Below are 22216 nucleotides of genomic sequence, written 5' to 3' on the forward strand. Positions count from 1 at the left end.
ATATTTTAAAACAATATTTGGGGCTTTGACTTGTTTTTAAACATTGTTATCCATTGGTACTGTGTGAAGGGTATTATCAATAATTACTCATTGACATTTTCAAATGTAAAATTTAGAAATGTTGGGAAAAAACTAGATGTTTAAGTGAAAAAGTAAAAAGGTTTCCTACAGCCTGGTCTGAAACTCTAATAATGTATAAATTAGTCAATGTTAAACCATTTATTTGCACTTTTGAGGATTTTGGCTTCAATAAATCATACTCAAAATTGTGCAGCCTCCCTTAGAGAAGCTGGTGGAGTAGCATACTAGCAAGGATATGTGCTAACAGTACGGTTCTCAAACTGGGGGCACAGGTACCATTGCTGGCACTTGAATTGTATTTAGCAGTATTTAAAGTGAAGATTTGGTATGGACTGTTTAAATATTAGCATGACTAGTTAAAAAGACAGCTTGTTCATGCACACAGATTTTTTTTCTGTGTGCAATATCCAAAGTGACCAATGGGAACATGGTCTTACAATAAATATGTGTTACACTTACCTCCAATGTCAGAACTTGGGCATAGAAATGACATCTTTGCTAGTTTTTCAACTGAATAACCAGGCTGGCTACGGTTTCAAAGACAACAGCAACAAGCTCACCAACATAAATGTGCAGTCCTACTATTTTTGAGTGACTTAATGAGATACAAACTGACAGAAACACAAATAAACTGTTAATTTCTACAAAAACATGTATCTGATGTAAACATGTGGCAGTCATTTTAGATTTTGAGGTTAAGGTTAGTAAAAAAGAAAAAAAAAAGAAGACATCCAACTTTCAGGGGTACTTTTCCATCTTGATTTAATCACTATCTGCTGTTACCAAGGCTTAATTTCAGATGATTATTTTTATTAGTAGGTACTTGAAAACACAAACTAACAGACTGCCTAGAATCATACAGAAGAGTAAGCATTTTTTGTTGTTGTTTGACCTAAACATTGAGTTCATGCCATAGGAGCATACCTACTTTAAGTGCATAAAGAAAGTAAAATTAAACTTTTTGCTTTATTAGATACAGTTCTTCAATTTTTCCAAATAATTTGTGTGCATCCTAATCAGTTTTGATAACTCAAGTACATGTCATGTTGTACCATGCAGCCATGCATGGTACAACATGCATGGCTGTTGTACCATGCATGTTACAACAGCCATGTTCAGTTTGGCCAAACTGAACTGGAATGGATTGAATTTTTGAACATAGATCTGAAATGCCTTCTATAGTAAGCAGTGTGTTACAGATATTACCAATAAAGCTGCTTATATAAATATCTGATTTTGAGTCACGCAGCACATAGCTTGATTGGATTGTGATCTCTATGTTGTAGATTTTTTGCACATCTAATTTCAGTGAGCAAAGTGAATTATCAGCTACCAGAACCTACAAAGGTCTGCATTGCATCTGCTCGCTTATGCTGCACAACCTGGTAATTATGAAGAGATATTGATAGCTGGAGGTCAGCTGCTTAATGAATTCAGATATTGATCCAGCGACCGTGCCTTTTGACAATGACCCTCCTCTTTCAGAGGCCTCATTCAGCAGCATTACAATGGGAACCAGCTGGGAGCTCAGCCATGCTGCATCAGCAAAACATCAGCGCCCTGCTACAGGTAAATAAAGTCCTCACTCCCATACCTCATATTACATATACCACACTGCTGTTGTCAAAAATATCCCTGAATTATTTGGACAGATTGTAGCTCCAGGCCTGTTCAAGATTCAATATGCAATCAAATGAGAAGAGCAGAGTTTAATTATATATTGATTAGAGCGGGGTATTGATTTAATCATCCTAAGCCTTATAGTTATAATTTAAGGCTCCAAAACTGGTTGTCAGGGTGATAGTATTTGTTAATGTGCTTAGTCAGTGGTTAAGATTTTGTAATGATTTTGTCAAAGATTTTATACTCTGACAAATAATTATTTTTAAAAAATCCTATTGCAATTAGTTTATTTTCAATGCATGTGTGTTAACTAGCACATGGATACTTCATTATCAAAAAAGCAAATGCTTAATTTTTCTAAAAACACATCCACATACAGCTCTGGAAAAAATTAAAATACCACTTTTAATGATCAGTTTCTCTGAATTTATTTTTTACAGCTGTATGTTTGAGTAAAATGAACATTGTTCTTTTCTTTTATGATTTCTTTTATGACCTACACTGACAACATGTCTCCAGAATTACAAGCAAAAATTTAAAATTTATTTACAAAAAATGAGAAATGGTCAAAATAAGGAAAAAGATGCAGTGCTTTCAGACCTTAAATAATGCAAAGAAGACAAGTTCATGTTCCTTTAGAAACAACAATACTAATGTTTTACCTCAGGAAGAGATCAGAAATCAATATGTGGTGGAATAACCTGGAGGTTTTTAATGGGGTTCACTGCAGTGGGCTCTTCATTTTTCCACAGCTGTATATTGTTTTATTCTGTTTTTGACTCAGAAAACAGCACATGCCTTTGTAGTTGCTTCACCTCACAACTAGATTGTGTGATTATTGACACACAGAAATTAGAAAATTTGACAAAGCCATAAAGGTTCCCTGAATCAGATGGCTAAACCTCGGCTGAGGTCCACATGGCAGAAGGTCCGGCTGTTCGGCCACAATCAATAGGGTTAAGGTCATTAGCATGTTATGAATACCGCAAGGCCCTGGGAAAGCAGAGCAGAGGGCCTGCTAGCTTGCCTCTGATTGGCCAGGGCTCGTCTTTAGGAGATGACCTCTAACCTTAGCTTAAGAAGGACATGGAAAGGTTTTAGGACTTTGCATAATTTTGACTGGGCAAAATTTTAAATGTGTGTTGTTTTTCTTAAATCAAACGAATATTTGTATTGGAACATTGTAATGAAAACAGATAGTGTTACAGCAACCTCTATATTTGTAGAGAGCCATGATAAATATGTAATCTGATTGAAAACATTTAAATCAACCTTGAAATTGAGTATATTCATGCAGACTGGGTAAAAAAAAAGAGAAACAAGCAAAAAAAAAACATGTAAAAAAGGTAATTGCCAAACTTATTGGCACCTTTAATAATTCTTTAGAAATAAGTTTACCTTAAGTATTTTTAAAATTCATACATTCCAAGTTAATATTTTGTGTCCACAAAGCTTTATTTTATGATCCATGACAATGTGTTTTTTGGTATAGACATTTACACTGGCCACACAAATGAGAAAGACTAGAGAACATGACAAGATTTTCCATTACATTTTGTAATATCTGGAAGAAAACAGCCACTTACTTCAACTTCCAGTCAAGATAATAATCACCAAGTCTTCATAGCTTCATACTTATTGGACACTATCAACTGGTTGTTTAGAAAGTAAGCCAGAAATATATATTTTTTTATCTTACCGTCACAAACATTAGCATGTGCTACACTCTACTGGGAATCATGTGCTTTAAAAGAGGCAAAGACTGACCTCTCCAGCAACAAATACACCAGGTAGATTTTGATGTCATAGCTTATTTCTCTCCTAAAGTTCCAGTGAACTTTAGTGAACTTTCAGCATCCAGGACATTTTGAAAAACATGCAGGTTTCCAAAATGTCAGTGATCAAAGACGGCCAAATCAACAGAAACATCTCAACACTCAAACAAATTAACCATCTTCCATTGGTAATTGATCCTAAAAAGTATAGAAAACCTCTGAGCTGAACTGAAGACAGGAAAGCAGATGAGCCAGTAGTCTGGATGACAGGGGAGAAAGGTAAAGACAGCCAGCGTCTCTTTGAATGATGCAACCCTGTGAAATGTGATAGAGGAGTATCAATTGCAAAGATACCAATAAGTAATTTGGTTAAAAAGATAGCTGAATGAATGTCCTAAATTCAAAGTTTCTCTACATTTTTCAGTGTTGCTTTAATAAAAGATTAACTCAATTTGCAAAATACCAAAACAACAAAGTTTCTGTTTTTAGTAAACCATAATAAAAGACATTATAATTTCAAAACATATTAACAAAATTTTTGCATAGGTTAATGAATTTAATGAATTCAATTAATGATTAATTTTGAAATTAATTTTAATTTTGTAACTAATAATCGGAATGTTTTACAGACTTATGTTTCCCTTTATTGAAAATTCAAGTTGTATTTATAGTCTTTAATAGGATGAAAAGCCTCAAATTTTAAATAATCACCACTTAAACAGAGCCCAACGTTCTTTAAAAAAGTTTATTGGCTTTTAAAACCACTTTAAAAATCTCACCAGTGAGTACTTTCCATTGAAAAAGAAACAACGCGTTTGCAATATTAACAAGCTACTGTACATTAAGCAGAACACCAGACAACAACACAGAGGAGGGTTGATTTTTTTCTTCTTCTACTGGTAGAAACGGACACGATAGTCAAACAGGGTCGGGTCAGTAAAAGGTAAAGAGTCAAGAGTCACTGCTTGATGGAGCTGCTGTAATCATAAAGAGGTGCAATTCCTTCATTTAAAGTCAAATATCAGTGCTATGTTGTTAAAGAAGGTAATTAAGAGAAAACATGTTTCTTCACAAATGCATTTATCAAAATAGGAAAATGTCAAATTGAAAAAACTCCAGAAAAAATAGAACATTAACTTAGTAAACAGCACAGTCACACGTAATAAAAATAATAATAATAATAATAATAATAATAATAATAAAAAAACGTGAAGTAACTCATGAAACTAGCACTGCCAGTCTGGTTAACAGAACCTGCCTACATCACAGAAGACAGTGGTTACCAAGAATATACAACAGAAGTCATCACACATGCATGTATACAATCATTTATCAACATAATGAGCATGTAGGTTTTAAAAGGTTATTCTAGCTTTTTTTTCCCCCCTCAATGCTTTGTATTCTCATGTATGAGAACGAGTAAGAAATGTGTATCTCACTGAGATTAATGCACATTTTGCTACAAGACAATTAGTCATTTTCTGACAATCCACTTATTTTCCTTACTCATCTTGTCATAAAAAATATTTTTCTTTCCTTTTATTCTTTTTCTAAGCGGGCACCCATCATAATTTATCATTTTTGTCCATAAAGGTGTGACAAAGCCATGTGTCGTAGAAATTTAGTGCAATAACGTGAACCTCCAAAGTTTGTTGAAACTTTTTTTTGTTGTTTTTTTTTTCTCCAGTGTCTGCTGACGAACTTTGAGCACAATGTCACAGAGAAGTCTGCAACCAGCTAACAGTATCACAACTTTTTTTTTCTTAATATACCATGCTAATGATCCTGCTCACAGCACACATCACTTCTGCAACTGCAGAGACCTATTTATCTTTGAGTATAAAAACCAAAATTAATAATAAAAATAGTCAAATAAAATCAGCAAGCGAGACCAGACAGCATTACTGTTACGACACATTGAGCCAGAAATGTAACACACAACATACAGTATCTTGCCAACTATAAATCTGTTAAGCTTCTTCTTTTTTCTTTTCAATGGCACATACTTAGCTAGGATAATGGCCATAATATAGTGTCTGGATACACCAAATCTCTATGTATCTATTGTATTTACAGATGGAGCTTAAACATGACTTTTACAACATTGACAATATAGCCAAAAAACTGAAGCAAGCATCCTACTGTATCACAGAGCCTACCTGGCTAGCAGTGATGGTTTCAACATGCTTTCAGGTCCATGGTTACCTATAAAACATAGGACAGTGACCATTTCACTATTTTACAAACTGTACAGAAGATTCAGCTTAAGCCTTAACTCTTAAATCTCTGATGCTGCCCCGCTCTCCTGTTGTGTCGTGGATGCTAAACGCCGAGTGTTTCTGTGTGGAATAATCTCTTACGATTCTTGGAACGGGTCGTCTTTGGCATGAAAATGAGGCCTGGATCTGCACAAACATTATTTCCGTGAAGCTCATGCAAGAACCTGTCGGTCCTCCTGGTTTTGCAAAACCTTCTCCATGCCGTTGAAATTCTCTAGCCTGGGAGTGCAAAAAAAAAAAAAACTAAAAACATCTCACAATTGAAAGGACAGCGTGGCAATTTTTGTTCCCACCAATAAGGTTGTAGCCAATACCTTATGGAGTTGGTTCTTCGGTTCAAACCCACCAGTTGCCGATTCATTGCTTCTTTCTACTGTTTCGCACCCGTAAACAAACCAGTCCACATGTAAATCTTTGCATATTCGTTCATTTTTGTTGCTAGTGAAGGTTTTTTTTTTAATGAATTATGGAAATGCTCGTAGAAATCTCAGCCTATTCCCATTTACTTTATTTCTGATTCCTGTTTGGACCAGATGACGCTTATGAAACATGGCAACAAACATGAACCCTGATCGAACTGAAATGACTAAAGGTTTGTTTCAAATACAGCAACCTTTTCCAGGAACAGCACAGTTTTCTGGGACCATTTTTTAACCCTCATCATTTCCTCTTCAGGAACCAGAACCAAATCCAACCGCCACGGTAGAAATTCACCCCAGAAAACGGCCCTTTTGGTGAAAATTCATGGTGGAGCTGCATGGTGAGAGATTCCTAAACATTTCTGATTTTTTTATTTTTATTCTCCAAGCATTTTATCCACTTATTAGTGTGCACATAATTTACATAAACAGCACAGATTTCCATCATGCTGTCAAAATGTATGCTACAAACAGATATGAAAGGGCCCAGGAAATTAAATTCTGGAGAGAAGTGGGCTAAGAAGAGTTTACTTCCAACAACCTCCTGCTGGAAGATAGAATTTAATACAGTCACAAAACCAAATGGGCAGTCAGACTTTAAAGGAGCATTCTGATTGTTTTCTCCCAGAATAAATTTTTTATAGGACTATTTTTTCCACCCAAGCCGTTTCTGGAATGCATTTCCAATGTGAGAGTCCAAATCAGTGCAGTTCATGCACATTACAAATGCTGACTGTGAGTGGGAATGTCTTTCTACTCCAGGAGTGTTGACCAAGATCCTGTTCAGAAGCTGAATGCGAGACAGACTCTCCTGTTGCAAAAATAAAAGCATCAGGAGCTTTTATTTCTGCTGATTTTCAGCTATTTCTGCTCTACTAAAATCACTTCAAAGTCAGATAAAATTTTAAATTTCTTAGATAATTACTAATTTAAGTCTGAGAAACATGTTGCAGATGGCCATTAGCAGTGCCTCATTACATGTCTTTATCTTTGCGTTGTAGCTTAAAAGGATTAAAACACTAAAATAGTCCCGTGGCAAGAAGGATTGTTTTGAAATTGCCTTAAAATGGGCCCAGAAAACAACACTGAGTCCTGAAAAACGTTCCTGAAGTCAAAAGGAACTTTGAAATTGTTACATTTCACCCATTCTGGACGTCCTTTACATTAAACACAGTTTTGCACCTTACAACATTCACTGCACCCCACATACGGCCAGGGTAATATAAAAGGCTCCAGGTAGAAAAAGGTTCAGGGTGGCATACTGAAACGCAGCTTAAGCAATAGTATTTTTCGCTGTTACATAACCAAATACAAACTATAAGGAGATCATGGAAAATCACTTTAACTCTTCAGTTGTCAAATAAGGTAGGAAACGCCCTCCTAGCAGGTACAAATTGGTACCATGGCTGGTATGAAATGCCACCAACAGCTCCACTTCATTCCCAAGAAACATCTAAAAAAAAAAAAAGGTATGAAAAATGGGAATGAGCAGCACCCGTCTATCTTGTAACAATGCAAAACAAGAACAGAGAAAGGAACTTAAAATATGAGAGTAACAGCTGCCGTGAAAGGATGAAGCTCTGGATATCTTAACATTATACTATATACAGTTCATCTAACAATGGCGTAAGGCCTTAAACTTTGGGAATAAGGCAGCCAAGTTGTTGATTTTTTTCAATAAATACTCCACAAAGTGGCCTGCATCTCCATCTTCTCCCTAATGACCCACAATCTCCCTTTTTTTTGAAGATAATAAACAGTACAAGAAGTATAGGCTTTGAGAGGTTTCACACATGAATCAGTTTTTCACTGATGTTGGTTTATGATAAAAGTATAAAGATTATGTCAGAAATTCAGCACCTGGCAGCTAAAGATGCTGCCCTTTTTATATTTATTTTGATATGGCAGGCAAACGTACTACAACTTTTATGTGCATATACCACGATAACCAATATTGTCTCCATTTGGTTGAACTTGAACTGCACACGTTAAAAGGAGAATATGCTTTTTTTCTTTTTTTGGTGAACTCTCGTGTGCCAGATTTGCGAAGCATTTCCTATTCCTTTGTTGTTCGTAAAGTATAAATATTGCATTAATAAAGATTACCCTTCAAAGCGCACATATCTGCTCTTTGTTTGTCGGTGCATGCTGCCACAAAGTGTTCGCACCCTTCTCTTGAAATGCTAACATTTTAGATCTCAGATGAGGGAGAAAAGTGAGCAAAATACTGAAATATTGTTGACAAATGATGAGGGAGGGCAGAAAGGTGGCGGGAGATTGCTCTGGCAAGCATGGCACTTTGAACAGAACAAACGGCCAAAGTCCAGACAAACTCCGACAAACGATGGGTTAAAAACAGATATATACATGTGCACCAAACTGAACAAACAGAGAACATAAATCATACAGAGTAGAAGAGAACGTTAACCCAGCATCTCCACGGTAGTAGGCTGGTCTTTGCTCTCTAGCCACTCAAAACCAGAATTCACAGTATCACTGCATATCTGCTGGAAAAGTGGGTCGTTCTTTAGTTCTTCCAGTGTCGAGTCTTCGTACTGCTCCTGCTGCTGATTGGGGTCAAACAGCAAGTTGGCGTCCAACGTGTTAAGGTCAGTGATGCTACTGGACAGATCTGAGGTCAGTCTGATGTCGCTGGAGAAGTCGGACGCCACTGCGTTGAGCTCCGAGGCGACCTGACCCACCAGTTGGGAGCTGGGATTGAGTCCGTCCTCGCCCAGCAAGTCCTTGACAGTGTTGTTGAAATCGAGTTGCTGCTGTTCGTCCTCCGCCTCCTGCTGCTGCTGCTGTGTGCTCTGGAGGAGGAGCTGCGGTTGTGTCTGCGCGGGATCTTCTCGGAGCTGCTGCTGCTGCTGCTGGTGCTGGTCTTGCTCACTGGGACCTGCTTGTGCTTGAGTGTCCCCAGCTGTGAGGTAGCCATGCTGCTGGAGCTCGAAGGCAGCAGGGCTGGAGCTGACGGGCAGCTGATTCTGGGACGCGGTTCCTCCCGAGAAGCTCGGAGCCGTCTCTAGAATCTGGGTGAGGTTCATGCGGGCCGTGTAATTAGAGGGGAGGTTGTTGATGCCCAGACCACGGACGGAGTCATCTCCGTCTGCTTCCATCTTGCTGAGGAGGACGCTGGTGATCTTGGCGGTGTTGCTCTGACCCTGCACAGGCAGCATCTCGCTCTGCATCATGATGTTCAGAGGCACGGACTGGCTGCGCTGCACCATGCTGTGCACAGAGCTGACAGTCTGGCTGTTGGACAGGATGCTGAGCACTTCTGAGGTTATGGGGGAGTTAAAGGGCGAGATCACGGCTCGAGTCGTTGTTGTGGTGCTCGTGGTGGTGGCTGGGGGGTTGGCATTACCGCTGAAGTTCCTCTGCCGCACAGCGGGACTAACGCTGCGGCAGCGGAAAGTGTTGGACGCCGTAGAGGCTGAAGCCTTGTTGTCTAGCGGTGCAGGTACGGCGAAGCTCTCCTGCTTGGTGGGAGTCGTTACACCACTTGCCTGCTGCTGCTGTGTTTGCTGCTGCTGCTGCACTGGAGAAATTGGAGTAATGCGTCCAAAGTGAGCGCCGTCTTGCCTCGCCTGAGACTGGAACGACTGGCCAGGAATTGCAAATGCGTGAGGTTTGCGAAACTGATCATCCACCAGGTCTTGGTAGCTCGGCAGAATGCCGATGCTGTGGTTAGACAGAGGTCCGGCAGAGTTACTGTTGTAACGGTTGTTGATCCACTCCAGCTTGGCCTTGTCAGGGTGCGTCGCCATGGGCCTTTGCATGGGTTTGACAGGGCTGCTGGAGACGATGCTCGCGTCATGATATCCCGTGATGCTCGAGTTTATGGGAGTGAAAGCAAAAGGATTCCTGCACTCCACGGGGCTTGGCGGCACGCTGCTGCTGCAGTTGGACAGCGGCGTGCTAATTGGGGTGTGCCGGCCCATTGCTCCGTCTACGGGGGTGACGGGAGCCATTCGGGAGCAGGGGCTCTCTCGGGTCAGGCTGTGCGCGAGCGTCATCTCAGAAGTGGGAGTTGGCGTCGGGGTGGGTGTCGGAGTCGGGGTGGGAGTCTGAACAGGGGTGGTGCTGCTGTGAGTCGAGTGGTAAAAGGTCGAACTGGTTTGATGGGCGGCGAGGATGGAGCCCTGACCGCCGGCCGACTGACCCTGCAACCCGGACACGTCAACACAGTTCCCAAAGAGGCCCTTCAGCTTCATCTGCTCCTCCATCTGGACCAGCTCCTCCACGATGCTGTCCTGCGTCATGTCGTCATCGTTGAACGAGAAGTAGTCCATGTTCGGCTGAGAACTGGCAAAGTCGACCATCTGTGTGAGGGTGAGCTGGCCCGAGGCATCGGACGGTTGAGCCATCATGGAGAGCTGGTCAGCGGGAGCCTGTTTGTGTTCTGCTGGTATCTGCTGAGTCTCCCATATTGTGCTCTTTAAATCGCTCACAGAGGCTTCGTGTGGTCCTGAGTTGGCCGTAACGGCACGAGGGTCCCCGGTGATCTGCTGCAGCAGCGCCTGGTCGGACGCGTTGCTTCCTGCTGGTCCGGCAGAGGGATCCACAGCGATGGAATGGTCCTCGTGTTTTGAATCTTGCTGTTTCGCGGCAGTCTGCGTTCCCTCGGTGTGCGTGAGAGGTGCGTCTGTAAGTGCAAGGATCTGATTGGGCCCCAACGCCGTGTGTTTGGCAATCCCTTTGCAGGGGGCACTCTCTGGTCTCGCAGGGGTTCCTGGTCTGGGAATTCTCTTCATTGCAGTGTTCAACCCAGGTTTGGGATTGTCAATGACAGCAACCGGTTGCTGGGAGATAAAGACCCTCTTGACAGGAATAACGTGGGATTCCCCCGCTGCACGCTTCCTGGGGCTCTTGGCATCTAGGCAGGCATCCTTAGATGTGAGAGTAACAGCGGACGAGCCGTTGGACGACGTGTTGCCATTGGAGTTCTGATTATCAACAGTCAAGTACAAAGTACTGTCATGGCAGTTACTGTTATTGCTGTCCTGAGTCCCAGATGCAGAGCTGGGAGGGGAAGCGGAGTCACTCTTTGTCCGCAACCCTTTCTCTGGTCCTGGGGAACATTTCACAAAAAAGCTCGGCTCACTTGCAGCTCTGAATTTTACCATCTTCTCCTCTTTGGCTCCTCCAACATGCTTCTCTGCCCCAGACAAGGAATTATTGTCACTTCCAGTGTCAGACAACCCTTTGGCGTCCGCAGAGAGGGTTGGGGTCAACGTTGCAGCAGGTTTGACTGCAGGAGACTGGGGAGCTGCCGAATTCCCGCTCTGGGACAGCTGGGAATCGTCCAAAGCAGCTGCGACGCTCACGCCGGCAGAGGCTGGTCGCACACTGCTGTTGCTGCTGCTGCTGGGGGCCAGAGCGATGGCCGTCATCTTCACCACGTTGACAGAGCTGACGTGGGGAGAGGGCATCACGGTCTTTATGGGGCTGTTGGTGATGAGCAGCGTGGGGGGAGAGCGCAGGGTTATGGCACTCGTGGCAGAGGGCTTGGGAAGGATTTGGGCGTACCGCGTGCCATGTCGTGCCAGTCTGTCTCCCACGGGACTTGCTGGGACATTCTGGGGTGTTTTGGGAGACTGTTTGAGAGACTGAGTGACAACCTGGAAGTTTACAGGCAACACTTTTCCTTCCGCTGTCCCCACAGGGCTCGGTGAGGTCATCAACTGCCTGTTTCTCTGTACCTGAGGAACAAAACACCACTTATTGGTACACTTACACACATAATCCACGTCTCTGGAGTAGGGCTGTAACGATTCATCAAATGATTTGAGTGCTTTGATTCATAAAACGCCTTTAGGCTTCATTAGCGCACTGTATTCCGGCACGATGATCATCGGTGTTGCACAACGCTTTCATTTTTGACAAGTTTGTCACTGCAAAAACACCAAGTTTTCCCAAGTATTTTGGGTCTAGTTTCTAGTGCAAATATCTTAGAACACTTGAAATGAGAGAAACTAACTTAAAAGTAAGTTTTCACCAAGATTTGGCCAGTTGTTTTTAAGGAAATAATCTCTTAATATTGATGAAAAAGTACCAGTTACATTAGCAGGTTATTTCACTTATAACATGGAAACAATGTCTTGTAAGTGAGATAATCTGCCAATAAAACTAGCACTTTTTCATCAATATATGGGAATTATTTGCTTAAAAGAAGCCTCTATGTCTTGATAAAAAGTTACTTTTACATTGATTTGGTCTCATTTCAAGTGTAATAAGATATCTGCGCTAAAAACTACTTGGTAAGATTTGGTGTTTTTGCAGTGTGATGACTGAAAGATGAAAAATGGAGAAAAACTCAGGACATGTACCGGGACTGGGCTGGGGACGGCCGCTACTACGATTCCTATGGTTGGCTGAGGGGACAGCAGCGCAGGACTGCCACAGGGGATGGTGGGTCCGGGCGTACTGGCCTCCGTCCGCTTCACCTGCGTCTCACTGGGCAGTGGCGAGTGAAGCTTCTGCTCCTGCTGCTTCTTCTGGATTTTGCGCTGCAGTTGCTGCTTTGCGTCAACAGAGGGCGACGCCAGGGTCTTCACTTGGGGCTGGAAAGAGTTTGCCTCAGCAGTGGGAACGAATGCAGAGGCTGGAGTTGGGGTCTTCATTCCTGTCAAGGCAAGAACAGTTCAAGAAGAAGCTGTAGAGATCAGACACATTACTCTAGTCAAAATTTCATTTTCAGAAATTTGCTGAATGTCTTCCATGCTTCTGTCTCTGTTCATTTCCTGCCTGATCTGCTTCAAGTAAATAAAACCTGACTTTAATCTCAAAATTCTGACTTTTTCCACAAAACTTTGAATTTAAACTCCAAGAATTCTACTTCTGTGTCAATCGGTAAATGTCAAAATCCAAAACAAATTTCTTAGGTAAATGTCAATCATGTTGATAATATGTGGAAATAGTCACATATTTTACTGTATTGAAGATAAATAGATTATCTACTGTGAAAAAGTTTATGGTTGATGTTTGCAAGAGTTATAAATTTGGTGCCAAAGTAAAAAACAAGTCAGATTTTGGATATGTCATGCTGTTGTTAAAGTAACACCTGCTTATTACAGTAAAAATGTATATATGCCTGACTCTTTCAACAATAACATTATCTGCTTTATTTGTTTTTGTTGCAGATAATAATAGAAGAGGATGTATACCAAAAAGTTCATCTGTGAATTGCTTTATAAACATTGTGCATGCAGCAGCAACCATATGAAGTCATTAAAAGAATGTAAACCAGTCAGTCTGCTTTTCTTCTAGCATCGGCAGAGTGAGCGTCCAACATACACAAACAGATACAATCCCGGCAGCAGGTGTCCTACCTGTGGGTGTTCCAGTCATAACAGTGAGAGCAGCCATGGACTTTGTACCAATGTAGTGACTGTTGAGCAGGAAGCGAGCCAGGTCCTCCACGCTGTCAAACTGACGGCTCAGCACCTTCTGCGCCCACTCACACACCAGCCCGCAGGCCGCGGACCTCATCTCATCCTCGGCGCTGGGAGACTGACCGCTCGACTCCATCAGCTCACACTGTCCAAACCGCAGCAGTCGGTTTAAGGATACTGAAACGGTTCAGGAAGGTTTGAGTGAAGCGAGATTTGTTGCAACTCACCCCGTCACCGGATTTCTGCAGATCCAGGTTGGGTAGGGATGGCATATGAACGAAAGCTTTCTTTCTTAACCCGCTGTAGCAGTATCTGCGACGGAGTTAAGGATCAGAACAAGAATCCAAACCCTGGTAATCTTGGCATCGGGAACCAAGATTACCAGGATGTCACAGACTTGAAACCACTATGAAATGTAGGGGGCACCGATACATTTCATATATATTTGTAATAGAACAACAGTAAATTGAAAAAAGTCATAATAATGTGAAAAAAGAAGTTGTAATAATGCAATATATATGTGTGTGTGTATATATATATATATATATATATATATATATATAGAGAGAGAGAGAGAGAGAGAGAGAGATGTATAAATAATAAATTATTTAGAATGAATAATAAAACAAATAAATATTAAATATATATATAATGAATTATGTAGAACAAATAAACATATATATTTTTTTGATAAATAAATAAAATATTGGTATTTTATTGATTTTCAAGAATAACTGACTTAAAACAAGTTCCTATAACTTGCTCAAAAGTTGCTAATTTATGTTTTAAGATATCTGCAACACAAACTACATCAAAAATACCAGGTAAGACTTTGTGTTTTTGCACACTGATCACTGTAAAAAAGCTGCTAATTACACCAATTAACTTTACAAAATCTAAAACTGGACATCTGCAATAAATAAACATTCACTCAGTGTTTGAACATCTTGATTTCATTGTAAGGATATTTTGATTTTCCCCTCATGCCCAGACGACGAGCCTTCATGTTGGGAAAGACATTCTTCATGATCTTCCCAAAGTCTGCTGCACTCAGTGGATTGTAGCCAAGATTGTCACAGTAGCTCCTGAACAAAACCAGACTGTGTTTTACATCGCTTCTCATTAAAACTAAATACATTTTCTGCGTATCTCTCTCTTTTCACCCACTTGTATTCGTCGTACACCTCTTGCTTGGGGAGGGACGTCTCCGGGTGCTCTTCCAGGTGATTGCGTATCCAGTTGAATGCATACATCTGTTGAGTACGGCTCGACGACATGGAACTCTGGTCACTGGAAAGGGGCCGAAACAAAAGAGAAATCTGGTGAGTGCGCCGAGTCCTGGACTGCTCTGCATCATTTTTCTTGCGAATACAGAAACTGTAATACCATAATCCAGCAGTAGAGGACCCCCTCTCATTCCCAGTCCAAATGGGCAGAATTTGGGGGTCGGGGTGATGAATAGATATGGGGAAACAAATGACACACAGACAGCTAGGTATAGAGCAGGAATCTAGAGATATTTCAGTGTTTTGGTTCATACTGATAATCAAAAATGATGCAGCAAAATAAATAAATAAATGTGGCGAATAGGAAATAAAGCTGCCATTAAACTTGCTCAGCTTGATTTTAGCCAGTGAGCAGGGATTTGAATAGCTGGCAGAAATGACACACAGTTCAAAAATGTAAAAGAAATGGATAAAAAGGTTTCCCTGTGAGGAAGAAGCAAAGTGTTAAACTTCGGTTTGTTGTGTTTCCTACCTTTTATCACTGCCACTGCTGGGACCAGAAGGCAACTTAAGGTAGAGGTAGAGCTTTTCGATGTCTGTAAACTTCTCAACATCTTGCTGTAAAAAATGAAAACAACACAAAGGAGCGACGGTTTAAATAAACATGACATAAAAAATTACTTATTCCCGTTTGATTTGCTTCCAAATTTTTACAGAACCTGGAGAAATGTGGAGCATTTAAAGTAATTCAGAGAATTTGTATTTCCAGATTTTTATCGTTTAAGTTTTGTCCTTCCATTCGTTTTTCATTCTGTGGCCTTCCTCCCTTCCTCAGATACTTCCGTTCCCTTTTGTCCACCTTTCATTCTGTCCTTCAACATGTCCAGTCTTCCTTCCTTTTTCCTTCTTTCTAATCATCTCCTCTTTCCTTCATTCCTTTTTCCCTTTCCTTCTTTCTGTGCCCTTCTTTCCTTTCTTGCTGATGATCTGTCCTTCCTTCCTCGTGTCCATTATTGTGCCCTCCCTTTCTTCCTTCCTCATTTTCCTTTTCTTTCTTACTTCCATTTTTCTTTTTCTTCCTTATGTCCCTCAATTTTTCCTCTTTTGTCCTTTGCTTCCTTCTTTCCTTCCTTCCTTATGCTCTTCATTGTGTCCTTCCTAGCTCAATTATCTATTTCCTTCCTTCATTCCCTGTTTCATTTTTCTTCCTTATGTCCTTAAATCTATCCCTCTCTCTTTTCTTGTGTCATTTCTTTCTGTCTTTTTCTCTGATTGTATATTTGAAGCATGGCAAACTGGAAAAGTCAGTTTTTCTGTAAACATTGGTTTATTTACCTGTTCAGAACATTAAATTTAGTGTGTTGTGTTTATACAAATCAAAATGTCATCTAAAATAAAACAGGACCAATTTTTACATCAAATCAGTTTCAAACAATCTAATTATACACAGATTCTGGTGTGATCTAAAGTATACTGCTCAAATAAAGGAAACATTTCACTTTAATTTTGTGTGTGGCTCCAAATCCAGGCCTCCATTGGTTAATAAATTTGATTTCCATTGATGGTTTTTGTGTGATTTTGTTGTCAGCACATTCAACTTTGTACAGAACAAAGTATTCAATGAGAATATTTCATTCATTCAGATCTAGGATGTGTTATTTGAGTGTTCCCTTTATTTTTTTTGAGCAGTGTATATTACAGCGCAGTCAAATTAAATCTGTTTAAGGAAATGTCAAGGTGATTCTAAGGTAAATTTACTGTAAATATACCATCCAGCTGCTTTAGTGTTTAAATATCAGCGACAGAAAAATACTCAAGACTGCAGAACCATCCGAGTACTCCGACTGGCCTTCAGCTGGATTTCTAAGAATGGATTCATTTCGCCTCTCACTCGTCTGTTTGCCTCTTTGTTGCCATGACAACCCAAATGAACAAGCCGTCAGCCAATCAGACGCCACGGAAAACGCCGTTTACTACGAGTCGCACATCCTGTTTGGATACGACAGCAAGCCTTATAAATTACTAAAACAAAAGGCTTCATGGGCAGATTAAAAAGTTTAAGTTTGTGGGAGAAACTTAAACTTTTATTTTCAATTCAACCAGTTAAAACCATTGAAATATCGCTGAATGTATGAAGCAATATTCCTGGAAATATCTCTTAAAATTCTGTTAAAGGGAACAAAGAAATATTTACTGGATCGTATTTGAAAGGATATATTCTTCCTTCCTTTCTTTCTAAATTGTGACCGTTAATGTTTTACTTCTGACAAAGTATTTTAAGTATACAAGGAATGAAGGATGCACAGATAGAAGTAAGAGAGAATACAACAAAACATAGACGGAAGGAAAAAACAGAAAAAAGACAAGTAGGACACAAAGGTTAAGGAAGAGAAATAAGGAAATGAAAAACAGGAAAAAGGAAGGACGTAAGGGAGAGAGGAAGCGAAGGAAGGACACAAAGATGGAAGGAGGGATGCAAGAAATGAAGAACACAAGGAAGAAGGGAATAACATATAAAAGGAAAGACGGAAAACAAAAGGAATGAAAGTAAGGACACAAAAATTAGGAATAAAGTCTGACAATGCAAACTTGTTTTTTAAAACCTTGTTTCCTTTTCTCCATTTTTTTCCAAACCAGAAAAATAAATCAGATTAAATAATTTTCCAGATTGTGTCGGAACGGCGTTTCTTCCACTTCTGAAAGAAACACGAACGCATTCATATATTAGAGATGTTTTATTTATTTTAGTCCAGGAAACAAAAGACAGAATCCGCCTCTTCCACGTCTCAATTCATAATCGCGTCATTCGAGTCGCGTTTGATGTTTTCGCATCAGAGGAGCCAAGCGGTGGATCAGGTTTTAGGAGTAACAGAACGGAGGGTTGCCAAACTCTACGCACATAGGTGGAAATTAAAATACTTTTATTTTATTAATTATTAATGTATTAATTTTGTATTTATTCTAATAAATAATTAATTATTTACTAGAATTCATAAATAAATATTTATTTGATAAATAAATGTGTTATTTGAAGAAAGAAATGTATTTATTCTTTTGAATAAATACAATATATTATAAATAAAATTTCTTTGAATTTGATTTTTTAATAAAATAAAATAATAATTATAATAATAATAATAATTAAACTATAATAATTTTTCAATAAGTTAGCTTATTTGAAAAACTGCAATAAACATCAACATGTAAGGGTTAGTATAATAGTATAATGTAATATTTGTTAGTGATGTAAAATGATGAGATATTAAAGGAGTTGGGGGTCCAGATACTTACCAATATACTGTCCACTTTTGATTGTACAGATTTGCTACAATGAGAAAGAAAAGAATATCAGAACAATTTGCATCACAATCACTTTAATTTATTACAATATTTCATGTATCTCTTCTTTTTGCTCTTTTGTAAACATTTTCTTATTCCTTCCAGCTTTGAATGCTGTGAAGCTGTGCTCCATGATGTGTAACTATGGCAACAGGTTGTTGTTTTTACAAATGAGAGCAGTTAACTAGCCTCTCAGACGCTCAAATGATGCCTAAACTAGACTGTTAGCATGTCATGACATGCTAGCAGTCTTCGGTCAGGGGCCTCTTCAGAATTGTTGCAAGACTGACTGCTACTGGAGATCCCTCCTGCCTGCAGCTTCACCATTTATGATGACTCTGAAGATATTTGGATGATATGAGCTACGACAACATTTAGTTTCCTTTTGGGAGTTTTTTTTTTATATATAGAATTGAAATCAGCTTTGAAGACTTAAAAGTTTTGAATGGAGCTGCTGAAAAACTTTAAAGACAAGATCAAAATGAAGAGGAGCAGTGAGGACATCAGGATATCGGAAAAATTTGAAAAAAGAAGGAAGCGTGAGGAAAAATGGGGTGTTATTGTTGTTAAAATAATCAACAATTATCATGTAGTGAAATATTTTTTTAAAATCTGTACAGTGGATATCAAAAACTGTTTTGCAAATAGAAAGTTATTTTATTGCTTTCATTCATCAAAGGATGATGAATATTTAAAGAAATGAAGGGAAACATAATATGGGTGGGCAATATGGATTTAAGACTTAATCACGTTATTTTGTGGCACTATTGTGATAATAAGGATTATGATAAAAAAAAAAACTACTTATTACTTAATTTTATAGGTAACTGAAAGGCTGTGACAGCATGACAGCCTTTATATCGCCACAAATATTGTTCTTTAAAAAATATTTCCATTTACAATTGGCTTCTTCACTACACCACTTACTTAAAAAGGTGATTTATATCAGTAAACTGCACAGAGTAACTGCATTTAATCATACTTTTAATGTACTGATATTAATTGATGCTTCTGGGGAACAGGCAGTTTAGAAAATAACAAAAACAACATTTCCGATCATAAGAAAAACAAAAACAAAACAGTTTTGTTTTGTCAATAAGTGAAATTTATCTTGACAGTAAATTTAAATTCTTATAAGAATTTTTTCACAATAATTGATAATACTATAATACAATATTGTATTGTTTATCTAAGATCACCAACAACAACAAATCTCTTTTCATACCACGAACCCAACTAAATGATAAACGATTTAACATATAGTTTATCATTTATTGAGATAAATTTCTTATTACAATAATTTAGATTTATTGTTGTCACATTGTATCCCAGATGAAGATGTTTAAACCCCCATAACATTGTCTGTATTGTTAGTTTTACTATTTTTTTCCACTGTTTATTCACTAAAAGCATCAATAACTGAAAATAAAACTGAAAATATAATTAAATGCAGTTACGATTTGCAATTTAATAATACCATATCACATTCTTGATGTGATTGGTGTCCTATGGAAGCATATTACAAATGGAAATGTTCTTCAACAGCAGGTTTTTGGGTTTTGGAGGGTACAATTTTTGTAACACAGTTGCAGCCATAGAGTTACTTAAAACAGTAACAATAAATACTTCCTATGGTCACTTTTATCGTTGACACAATTAGGGGAGCACCGATAAATCCACCGACCAATAAATCGGTCCCAATTTTCTTCATTTTAGGAGTATGGTGATAGGCTGATAATCTGCTAGATGATAAATTGTCCCAAAAGTTATTTCGATAAATGATAATATTGTTACTTTATATAATATTATAACATTGTTATTACCATTTTCAAGTAATATAATGGTAATGTCATAAATAATGCAAGAACACATTCTCAGAGATCAATAAACTTTCAATTCTAATGAACATTTAACATTGGAACTGGAAGACATTTAAATATCCAAAATAAATAAACAAAACAACAGAAACAAGATATAAAATCTCTGTAAATAAAATTGTCCTTCGGTTAGTTGAGTTGAGCCCATCAGACTGAAGATTTTTTCAATAAATCATCCAAATGGAAATTATTGAACTCATGCGGTTAATTGATTTATTGCGACAAGCTGCAATCGGTGCACCCCTAATCACAAAATATCACGATAAACTTTAAATATCCATATCGACCATCCCTACCTTAAACTATCACTTTGTTTATTAACTACTTACTGAATTAAAATTACATATATACATAGAGATTGTTTTTAAAAGCATTCTATTTGGGTATTCAGTTGTGTATGTTGCACAGCAGAAATCAGGCTAAACATGTTTAAAGCAAGCACATCGTCTGATAATTACAAATATAATGTGCAGGCATGTGTGCAGCATGGTGAAAACCAGAGTCTGTGCAGCATTCTGCTTTGACACCTGTCATCATCCTGAGCATCAGCACCACCGGTGGGGTTGGTGTCATCTATTATAACATGGCCTCCTATGGCTCCATGCTAATGATCAGAGCTGCTACCAGTCCGCCTCTGCCGTCTTATTACCGCATCACCCCGAACCCGGACACCGTCTCCGGATCCCTGCATGCGTGTTCCGGTGAAGAAACCGAGGCTAGCTCGGGGAAACGCGTGTTATTCTCGGCCGCTTTGTGCAGACCACTGCCTCCCTACCTCTACCATGGTCAGATACGATGATTGTGAGGCTAGCTTTTGATGGATCAGCACCATCCTTACCAAATTGAATTCTTTATTTTGAACTGCAACGCGTTGGCCTCGGGCCCTTGGAGTCCTGGCACCAGCGCTGGAAGAGAACCTAATCCCGAGGCAGGCTTCTGACCAGGTTGTTGTTGATCATCAGCCATCGCGACGGTGGGGTGGTGGGGGAGCTTTAACAAGTAGGCCTCATTCCCCGGCTGTGCACTGCACCCGGACCCACCGCTGCCGGAGCGGCTCAGTCAGCTAGGACAGCCCCGCCGGACCCAGCGCAGAGCATGGCTACAAAAACACTGTGATAGGACCCCTCACGAAACCAAAAAAAAAAAAAAAAAAAAAAAACAACGAAAAAACACCAGCCGGGCATACAAAAGGCATTTCGCAGAGGTGTCTCCGCTGCTGCAAAATAGCACGCCTGCAGCAGCCAGCAAGCAGCTACAGACGGGGCTGGCTGCGTCAAGCTGCACGCAAAAAACCCGCACGCAAGAGCGGAAATATTTCCTGAAAGTAGAACAAATTAACTTCACGCACATTTAAGGTGACTTCAAGACATATTTTTACGTCTAGTAATATGATATTTTATTGTTTTTCAAACTAAACACCAGAGAGTAAGTAGGAGCAGCTCCACTTCAACATAATTTTTTAATTCAAGTAAAAGTAACAAATTACACATGTAGAGTAAAAAAAATTGGTAATTAGAGTACTGTGTAATGTTTGAAATGACATCATCAGACGAACCAAAATATAAAGTTATGTGGAAATATTGGTAAGGCCAAAATGAAAGTAATTTATTTTAATAAAACAATTACAAAATAACTATATATATATATGGTAACACTTTATTTGAAGGGGGTGAATAAGACTGACATGACACTGTTATAAACATGACATAACACCTGTCATGAACATGAATAAGCCTTCATGAATATTTATGACTGTTGTCATAAAGTGTCATTCGGTAAATTATGACACTTTTAATACAAAGTTGACATTATCCAAATGTCTTTGTTTTGACAACTTGACATTAACTAAGAAATCATTACTGTTTAAACTTTACCTTTAATAACATAAAGTTACCTAATTCTTAATGTGCAATCAGTAATACTTTTATAACAAATTTATATCAGTAATGATTTCTTGGTTAATGTCAAGTTGTCATAACAAAGACATTGTGAATACCATGTTTCCCCGAAAGTAAGACAGTGTCTTACTTTCTTTTTATCCCCAAAAGCCCCACTATGTCTTACTTTCGGGGTATGTCTTATATTGGGAAAAAAATTGTCGAATTTTTTGTTTTAACCATAAAATTAATGGCAGTGACAAGTGCAGGGGACGGCGCGGTGACGTATGGAGAAGGGGACGGTGCAGGCGTGGGCAGGAGGC

The 22216-nt window shown here is 39.2% G+C and overlaps 1 protein-coding gene across 2 annotated transcripts; it reads right to left on the reverse strand.

Moving 5' to 3' along the window:
* Positions 1-4210: 4210 nt before the first annotated feature.
* Positions 4211-21307, reverse strand: rfx7b (regulatory factor X7b). Of its 2 annotated transcripts, none has more exons than XM_016663766.1 (10): positions 20855-21307; positions 18092-18125; positions 15333-15418; positions 14961-15047; positions 14742-14864; positions 14546-14659; positions 13802-13889; positions 13512-13719; positions 12510-12805; positions 4211-11882 (listed from the first exon to the last, which is right to left on the reverse strand). In XM_016663766.1, exons 1-10 carry the CDS (start codon positions 20980-20982, stop codon positions 8601-8603), a joined length of 4446 nt encoding a protein of 1481 aa, XP_016519252.1. In that variant the 5' UTR covers positions 20983-21307; the 3' UTR covers positions 4211-8600. The 2 variants fall into 2 exon arrangements, with proteins under 2 accessions (XP_016519252.1, XP_016519251.1); XM_016663765.1 differs by having other exon boundaries at positions 13802-13886; positions 14543-14659.
* Positions 21308-22216: the final 909 nt, after the last annotated feature.

This window comes from Poecilia formosa, unplaced genomic scaffold (assembly GCF_000485575.1).
Source record: "Poecilia formosa unplaced genomic scaffold, Poecilia_formosa-5.1.2 Scaffold442, whole genome shotgun sequence".
NCBI lineage: Eukaryota > Metazoa > Chordata > Actinopteri > Cyprinodontiformes > Poeciliidae > Poecilia > Poecilia formosa.